The sequence below is a fragment of the Manis javanica genome, chromosome 10, assembly GCF_040802235.1.
Source record: "Manis javanica isolate MJ-LG chromosome 10, MJ_LKY, whole genome shotgun sequence".
NCBI lineage: Eukaryota > Metazoa > Chordata > Mammalia > Pholidota > Manidae > Manis > Manis javanica.
This window is the reverse complement of record NC_133165.1, coordinates 61,638,297-61,648,037: the sequence shown is the minus strand read 5'-3', so window position 1 is coordinate 61,648,037 and position 9,741 is coordinate 61,638,297. Positions and strand designations below refer to the sequence as shown.

The 9,741-nt window shown below is 38.0% G+C and overlaps 1 protein-coding gene across 1 annotated transcript in view; it reads right to left on the bottom strand.

Moving 5' to 3' along the window:
* Positions 1-319: 319 nt before the first annotated feature.
* RXYLT1 (ribitol xylosyltransferase 1) overlaps positions 320-9,741 on the bottom strand; it is a 52,125-nt gene continuing 42,703 nt past the window's right edge. Inside the window, 5 exon segments of the mRNA XM_073215565.1 lie at positions 320-987; positions 3,920-4,090; positions 5,948-6,121; positions 6,123-6,223; positions 6,226-6,262. Coding sequence (XP_073071666.1) covers positions 570-987; positions 3,920-4,090; positions 5,948-6,121; positions 6,123-6,223; positions 6,226-6,262 — 901 coding nt within the window. The 3' untranslated portion in view covers positions 320-569.

Genomic DNA, 9,741 nt, shown 5'->3' with positions numbered 1-9,741 from the left:
AAGTAGTAAGGAATGAAAAACAAATTAGAAATTTATATATACTTTATACATTTCTAAATAAATAGGAATTCACTTAGGAGTTTACTATGCATATTAGCTGCTTTATATATTCTTTCATTTTGTATTTACAACTTACCTGCCATATGAGGTATCATTATCTCCATTTTACATGGAAAGAAATCAAGACTCAACACAATTAGGTGGCTTCTCAAGGTCCTCAGATAGTAGGTGCAGAGGCGCGGCTTTAACCCAGGTTTTGTCTGACTCCAAATCCCAGTGTTTTCTACTACATAATGTTGCTTCCCTAGAGTGGGTTTAAATAGGCGAGAAGAGTTGATAAATGTTGAATCCTTCAACTTTGTAAAAGTGAATTTGAGTAACATTTTAACTTCATTTTCAGGAGTGGCCCAATAAGGAAAGCACTTGGTTATTAATGCTACAGACATAACAGGGCCCCCAAGGGTAACTTAAAGAATTTAAGTTTAATAATTACCCAACAACACATATACACACCCAGTATTTGAAATGATTTAAAAAATGAAAGCTCAGCTTGAAAAGATGATTAATATTTAACCTTTATCGTTGATTAAAAATGAACTTTCTAAAGTATTAGTAAATCTCATTTTTAGCTCTATTTTGAATTGTTGGTACCAGTGAAGTAACATTTTTCTTCTTTGAATCTTTTCTTGTAAAATTATAGTTTTCTCTTTTTCTAGAACAGCAGGAAGTTCCTTCCAGTTCTTAATAAAGACAAAGGGCGCGTCCATGGACTTGAGTAACTGCAGAGGAGCATTATGGTAAGCAGATGCATTTCCACAGCTGCCAGCTGGCATTACACCTTCTACCACAGGAACTGAGCCGTGGGAGCAGGCCTCGTATATCCTATAACATCCTGTGTTTACTCCCACTGGGCACAATGTGGGATCACTCTGTAGCAAAGCATCTTGATCATTCTTAAGGCTTTCATTTGTTTCCTGAGGCTGCCACCTAGAAAATAAAAAAAAAACTGTAGTTTTCTCTTTACTAAGCATATCTTTTATGTAAGAAAAGATTTTATCTTCTAAGTTAGTTATAGGAAATGGCCAATACGTTATAGAAACAACAGGTAGAAGAGGTGTAACATCTTGTAAATACATTTCTTGAAAATATTTAAGAATTTGAAAAGTTTACAGCTACACATTTTTTACATCTAGAGACCACCATAAAATTTCTCCATGACTGTTAATTCTCTAAGTGCCAGGTCTTCTTTCTCTACCTCAGCCCCCAAATTCCTGCCCTTATGGAGCTCATATTCTAGTTCTAGTGGTAGGAGATGGACAATAAGCAATTCCAGTCGGTAAACTATTTAGGAGTTAAGTGCTGTGAGTAAAAATAAGGCAGAGAAGTAGGAAGGAGTTTCTGAGTGGACAGTGTTGTAACTGTAAATGGGTAATCAGGGAATGTCTCATGCAGGGACTTCTGAGCAAGGAGATGGAGGGAGGGAGGGAGAAAACCATGCACATATCTGGGGGGAGAACAGAGTGTACAACATGCACAGAGGCCAGGGGACAGCGTGTGCCTGGCATGTTCATGGAACAGCAAGGAAGCTAGGGTAGTTGAAGCAGAGTAACTGTGAGGGAGAGATGCAGACAGTGAAGTCATAGCATCCCATCATGCAGGATTTCGATCAGGTGATGGACCTGATCTGCTTTATCAGAATTAATCTGGCTGCTGTGTTGAGAATAGACTGTACAGGGGCAAGACTAGGAGCTGAGGGAACAGTAGCAAGACACTCTCTCCTGACCACTCCTATTTTCTCAGTGAAGTAAGCAGTAAGGTCACAAGGTAAGAGTGGTTGGAAAGAGAGAAGAAAGCAGAAAACAGTCTTCCAGGAGAGGGGAGAGTACAGTGACCAGGGAGGTGTGACTGCTGGGCACCTGCTGTAATAATCTGACACCAGCATTTAGCTGGGATTTATGATCCATTGTTGTCACTGCCCTTTCACGGTCCTTCACTCTCCTCACCTTTACTTTCTTCTTTACTCCACTTAAATTTCATAGTCAATCATGACTGCAAGTACATTCAGCTTCCCAGTGAGATCGATGGGCACCTTTCTCTAAGCTGTGTGGCTGCATGACTGCAGGTATAAAAGAGCAAGTATAAAAGAGCTGGATTTAACCAGTTGGGGTTTGCTAGACTAGGCAACTAAGGAGTCAGATTATTACAGGGAATGAGCTGGAACGTCAGGAAATGGTGTTACAGAGAGCGATGCTGGAACTTGAGGTCATGGAGAAGATGCAGTATGAGTAATGATAAGGTCTAGGCAATGACCAGGATAGTGAATGGCCGAGGTCACATGAAGACCCAGATCACAGCCAGAGGCAAGGGAACTGCCAGACCAGGGCCACGGAAGGACCATGTATGTAGAGTTGGGAATCACCAAGAATTAGGCTGGAGATGTTGGAGAGAGTGGAAGTATATTAGGAACTCAACTCTTCCAAGGACAAAGGGGATAAACGCAAGGGTCAGTAAAAGACTTGAAAGAGGAAGAGTAATGGGTGGTTTTATCTGGTCATGTAAGATTCAAAATGGGAGGTTTTAGGGAGGAAAAAAGGCAAATGGTCTGGAAGCAGCACTGAGAAGCAAGGACACCTACCCCACCTCCATGTGCAAAGGTATGAAAGAGTTATAGGAATAATTCTATCCCCATTACATGAACTTTGCCATTTACACTGCCTCGCTCACTCTGTTCCAGGCACACTGTGCAGGGTTCCTCAAGCGTGATGGGCACACTCCTGCTTTAGGTCCTTTACGTTTGCTCTGCCCTCTGCCTGGATGACTCTATATTCAAACACACACAAGGCTCACCCCTGCACTTATTTCAGGCTGGTGCCCAAATATGACCTTCATACTAGAGCTTTCCTTCACCAATCCACCACAGCAAATGCACAACTTCCAGTACCTTCCTCTCTCTATATCCCTCCTCTGCTCCATACTGTTTTACATGGCATTAACCATCTTCTGATACACAATATATGTTACTGCTTTGTCCCCTCCAGCAAACATTTAAGTTTTAAGAGGGCATGGACTTCTGACTGTTTTGTTCACTGCTGTATCCCTCATGGCTAAAATAATTTCTGGCATATAGCAGTTGTTTGGTAAGTATTTGTCAATTGAATAGATACTATAAGATTACACTAACAATAGAGTTGTGAGTTGTGCTTTCCAAAAGAGTTTCTGCTACAATTAATATAGTTTTAGATCTAGAAGGACATTTTTTAGGCATTACTTCTCTGATGATTGCTTTATATACATGAAACTCTGTTTATTTAAGAACAAAATAAATGATTCCAAACTTTCTTCTTTCATTCGTGAGCACTTGCTTCACGATTATTTTGTTAAAGATGGAATAAACTTAACCCTATTAAGTCCATCCCTCCCCCCACCCATCCAACCATCTACTCCCCATTTTTCCAAGGCCTACTTGTGCAAGGTCTTATGCTATATCTGGGCAAAGAATATAATTAGTGGCCCCTGTCCTCTGGGGCATCAGGTTCCTGAAGGTGTGAGGAATACTTTGTGCCAGTCTTGGAATACTCAACTGGTCTGCTGACCATCTCAGGGAGGAACCTAAGACCCTACTGGCATTTAAAACGTCCTGTTTATCAAGTCTGAATAACGAACATTACTGAGGAAGACTGAGCACCTGATATTTGCATTTGATAGTTGCTATTGTTTCTCTTCAAGATGGACTACAGCTATAGGAGATTCTTCCTATTTAAAGTTTATACAATCCAGTTTCTTTAATTACCAGTATATCTTCGGAGGAAAGACAGGTAGTAATGGTGTTAACAATGTCTCTTTGGAAACCTGTACTTCCTCACAAGCGACTCTCAGACTGCAGAACAAAATGGATGGATCAAGTAAACACAGAACTTACTGTTCTCTTGCTGAAACCCAACAAAGCTTATCATTCCCATCTTGTTTCAAAATGTTCATTAGTGCTTGTCTGGAGGAATTTTCATAAACGGTTCCTAAGAAATTGCATAAGTAAGGCCTTTCATTATGCAACATTGACCAACTTGCTTCCACCACGGGAAAATTCCTGTATCTATAAAAATAGGTACATATGAGTTAACAATATACACAATAGGATTGGCAAATTCCCATAACCCAACATCTGAGGAGCATGACCATATGGAGAGATTTAAAATATGATTTCTAAACCCCAAATTGTAATTTTCCATGTTTAATTTGGAAAAGTCCCTGACTCTACAGACTTAAAAAAGAATCTCAGATTGATATCTTTACAAAATTGCTACAGAGATTATGCACCCAAAGTGCTTTGTTTCTTACATTCTTCAACTTCTATTACATGCTGGTAGGTATAAGGCACACTGAATTCAACCTTCAAAGTATAAATAGCCTTCTCTTTTCATAATGTTCATAATTTAATGAATGTTTTAGTTAGGTGATGCAAAGATTACAGAATACATATTGCAATGAAAAAGAGCTCTAATTCCAAAGGCTTTTCAAGCAGATTTTTAAATAGAGCCTGTATGCCACACAGGAGAGGCTGGCTGCAATTGGCCCATTCTAATGGGCATTTGGAAATAACGGAGATCACACTGTGTGCCTGAGATAAAAACTTCACATGGGAGGAAAGCTTTATATAACAGTCTCTCTCAGTCTTGGCGTTATTGCCATTTTGGGCCAGACATTTCTTGTTGCGGAGGCTGTCCTCTACACTGGAGGGTATTCAGCAACAGCCCTGGCCCTTACCTACCAGATGCCAGTATTATGTCCTCCTCCCATCTTTAACAACCAAAAATACCCCTAGACATTGCCAAATGTCTCCCAGGGGCGCAGTATTGCCTCTGGTTGAGAACCAATGATCTACAAGAAAGATACTGGCTTAGTCGAACAGTACCAGAATTACAAGCAGTTTCCATTCAATCAGTCTGAACAGGTTATATACTGCTACTGGAAAAAGAATTTATTTTGTTTCAAAACATTTTACAGTATCAGCTCTACTCAAGGAAGAGATTCCTCAGAGTGTCTTAAGTCTGGCTATACTCAATATAAAACCTTTTGTTTGGCCCTATCCTCAACCTACTTGAATATTATAGTGGCAGGCCAGGGAATATGTCTTATTAAAGTGCTCCTGTGGAAGTATTTGTGTAGCCAACTTAGCAGCAGTCTAAGATCATATCTGGTAACCAATGATAGAATAATGAATAATAAATTCTGCATTCAAAAAGCATTTAGTGAGGTTTCTCACAATTCATCCATTTAACACCTATTTATTGAGTACCTACTCAGTGCAGACACTGTTTTAGGCTTTGCAGATAAAGCTGTGAACAAAAGAAACACAAATCCCTGTCCTCTGGCAACTCATTAAAAAACCCTCTATTAATAGGAAGATAAAAAATAAGCATTCCACTTTGTAGACTTTATAGACATATTGAGAAGCCTTTGCCATTATTTAATTAACCTCTTATTATAGAAGAGATTTGTGCAAATTCAACCAGTCTTAGTGGCAGATGTGAGCGTATTATAATCCTATCAAATCCAAGGGTACTGTGTGCTCCTGATTTAATATGCCTTTAAAGTATGGTTCTTCTGTTTTTACTATAAATTACAGAGATTAAATTTAAAGAAGGTCTATCTGCCTGGCACACACTGTTACACATCGTTTCGGGGTACTCCTGATAAACTTGAAAATTCATCCTATGCCTTGGAGTTCTAAAACACAAAAACATAACTCATCTGCTCTTGTCATAAAAGGCTAAAAAACACTACTTTATTACTGTTACTGAAGCATGAGACTAAACCATATTTTTGCCCTCAGAAAAGATTGTACCTAGCCTCCCAGATGATCCCAGAAGAATTACATTTATTACACATTAAAAACACAACCTTCCTGATTTAGACATTTAGGTAATGTGTAATAATATTTTGCACTTACGTTGCTAGTCCTAAAGGCCACTGAAAAACATCCACATCATTAATCCAAGGGCTGTCATACATTATGAAGAGCAGCTCCACCAAGCCTCCATTTCTTTTGAGGAATCAGTTTATCCATTCATTATTACAATGTTCATTTCCAAGCAAAACAACAGTAAGATGCTGAAGTTTTTGTTTGCACTAAATTTTGTGCATAAAGTAACCACTGGGTGGCATACAAGATCTTAGTTTTTTTTCTTCCATTTAAAACAAGTACCACATTGTTCACATCAACGGAGAGAAGTACCCTGGGACTACAGCAGGACCAGTGACGAAACTGTAAAAAAAAACCCCAACAAAACAAAAACGAAAGTGTTTGTTACCAGAGAAATTTTAAATTATTTTATATAAAATCTACAATAAGATTTACTCTATATTCTTCCTGGAAACAATTTCTGTAATACAAGTTTTTTTGAACAATTTTGGATTATGGGGCATGGCTGTAGATTAATGGGAAATTTTGGTTGTAGGCAGATCAACCTGTATATGATAATCAGAACTGTGGTACGTTACTTTTTTTTTTTTTTTTCAAAACAAGTGCTGGCTAGAATTTGAGTTGTTAAGCAAAGAAACACAGTTGAATAGTGTGCAAATCTGTGTAGTACCTACTGGAGAGGTTAAGGTCAGTAGTTTCTACCCCTTTTATGGTGTGAGCTATTATGCTCTTTGAATAAGTGTCTGAATCCATGGATGAGAAAGGGTTGATGAATTGAGAAATGGAGAATGGCATTATAAATATTCATGAAGTTTAAGTCTCAAAACTATGTTAAAGAAGCCACACACAATAGAATGAAACTGGATTATTAACTCTATACATAAAAGTAAACTTGAAATGGATTAAAGACCTAAATATAAAAGATGAAATCATGAAACTCTTAGATGAAAACACAGGCAAAAAATCTTTTGAACTTAAGCAAGAGCAACTTTTTTCTGGATATGTCTCCCCAGGCAAGAGAAACAAAAATAAAAGTAAACAAGTGGACTATATCAAACTGAAAAGCAAAGAACACCATCAGCAGAACAAAAAGGCAACCTACAGTATGGGAGAATATATTCATAAATGACTTATTGATAAGGGGTTAACATCCAAAATATATAAAGAACTCATATGCCTCAACACCCAAAACACAAATAACCCAATCAAAGAATGGTTGGAGGACCTGAACAGACACTTCTCCAAAGAAGAAATACAAATGGCCAACAGGCACATGAAAAGATGCTCCACATCACTAATTATCAGGGAAATGCAAATAAAAACCAAAATGAGATATCACCTCACACCAATTAGGATGGCCACTATCCAAAAGACAAGAAATAACAAATGCCAGTGAGGATGCGGAGAAATGGGGACCCTCCTACACTTTTGGTGGGAATGTAAATTGGTGCAACCATTGTGGAATGCAATATGGAGATTCCTTAAAAAAGTAAAAATAGAAATACTACTTGACCCAGTAATTCCACTCCTAGGAATTTACCTGAAGAAAACAAGGCCCCTGATTCAAAAAGACATATGCACCCCTATGTTTATGCTGCACTATTTGCAATAGCAAAGATATGGAAGCAACCTAAGTGTCCATCAGTAGATGAATGGATAAAAAAGATGTGGTACATATATACAATGGAATGTTATTCAGCCATAAGAAGAAAACAAATCCTACCATTTGCAACAACATCGATGGAACTAGAGGGTATTAGGCAGAGTGAAATAAACCAGGCGGAAAAAGACAAGTACTGTATGATTTCACTAATTTGTGGAGTATAAAAACAAAGCAAAAGAGAAGGAACAAAATAGCATTAGACTCATAAGACACTAGGAAGGGATCAGTGGTTAGAAGGGAAGGGGTAGGGGTACAATAATTCACAATTACAATATAAGTTGGTCATAGGGATGGTACTATAGCACAGAGAATACAGATCATGATTCTGTATCATCTTACTCCATTGATAGATAGTAATGCACTAGAGGGGGTGAGGATTTAATAACATGGGTAACTGTTGAACCACAGTTGTATGTGCTGTGTATTTGAAACCAACATAAGACTGTATATCAATGATACTTCAATTAAAAAACGATAATATGCACCCTATGTTTATTGCCACATTATATACAATAGCCAAGATATGGAAGTAACCAAAGTGTCAACAGACGAATGGATAAAGATGTACATATACACAACAGAATATTATTCAGCCATAAAAAGAAAGAAATCCTGCCATTTGTGAAAACACAGATGGACCTTGGAGGATATTATGCTCAGTGAAACAACTCATGCAGAGAATGACAGATACCATATGATTTCACTGATTTTCAGAATATAAAAACAAAGCCAAATAGAATGAACAAAATAGCAGTAGATTCACAGACACTGAGAGGTGACTCGGGTGTGTAGGTGGAGCATGTGAGGGAGATAAAGGGGCACAAAAATTGCAATCATAGTATAAGTTGGTCACAGGAATGGCGGTACAGCATAGAGAATATAGCCAATGATTCTGTAACATCTTATGTTGACAGATAGTAATTGCACTAGTTGGGGTGAGGATTTAATAATATGTGTAACTGTTGAACCACTGTGTTGTTTATTTGAAACCAATATAATATTGTACATCAACTATACTTCAATAAAAATATACACTTAAAATGTTTAAAAAGCAAGCTGCAAAACACTAAAAATATAACTATGTAATTTGAAACTGTAAACAGAAAGAATATGCTTCTCTCATTTTTTAAATTCACAAGCAGTTTGAGCAGGGACAAAGAGTAGTTTAATAAAGCAAGGCATACACTCAAGGATGGAGTGTGGGCATGCAGCAGTGTAAACACAAAATTTGATACACACCTAATTCATTACAGCTGTTGCCTGAGGAGGAAGGAAGAGGAAAGGGACTGGATAACAGTATAAAGAAAGCTTCACATTTGTTGGAAATATTTAATTACTTTAAGAGGGAACAAATCTTGGAAGCAAATAGGACAGAGAGCTAGAATTCATTAGTTCTACGTGATAGGTAAATGGGAAACTTTTATTACTCTCTCTTTACTGTAGTAAAAAACATTGTCATAAAAGGAACAGACATGTTTCACAACTCACATATTATATGCTGCTTAGAATAACCAATACGACTGAAGTTTAATATGTACTAAATATTTTTTTATGAAGCTATCATTGAAGGTTTATTATCAAGTCCCCACCCCCAGTGCAGTTACTGTCCATCAGTGTAGTAAGATGCTGTAGTCACTACTTGTCTTCCCTGTGACCTCCCCACACACGTGTGCCAATCATGTCCCTCAATCTGCTTCTCCCTCCCTCCCAACCTGCTCTCCCCCACCCCTCCCCTTTGTAGTCCATTCTTGGGAGTCTGTGAGTCTGCTGCTGTTTTGTTCCTTCAGTTTTTTTTTTTTATACTGCACAGATAAGTGAAATCATTTAGTAGTTGTCTTTCTTGGCATGGCTTATTTCACTAAGCAAAATACCCTCTAGCTCCATCCATGTTGTTCCAAATGGTAGGATTTTAAAAAAATTCATTTTGTTATCATTAATCTACAATTACATGAAGAACATTATGTTTACTAGACTCCCCCCTTCACCAAGTCCTCCCCACAAACTCCATTACAGTCACTGTCCATCAGTGTAGTAAGATGCTATAAAATCACTACTTGTCTTCTCTGTGTTGCACATCCCTCCCTATGCCCCCCACCCCACATTATACATGCTAATCGTAAGGCCCCCTTTCTTTTTTTTTTGAGGGCATCTCTCATAT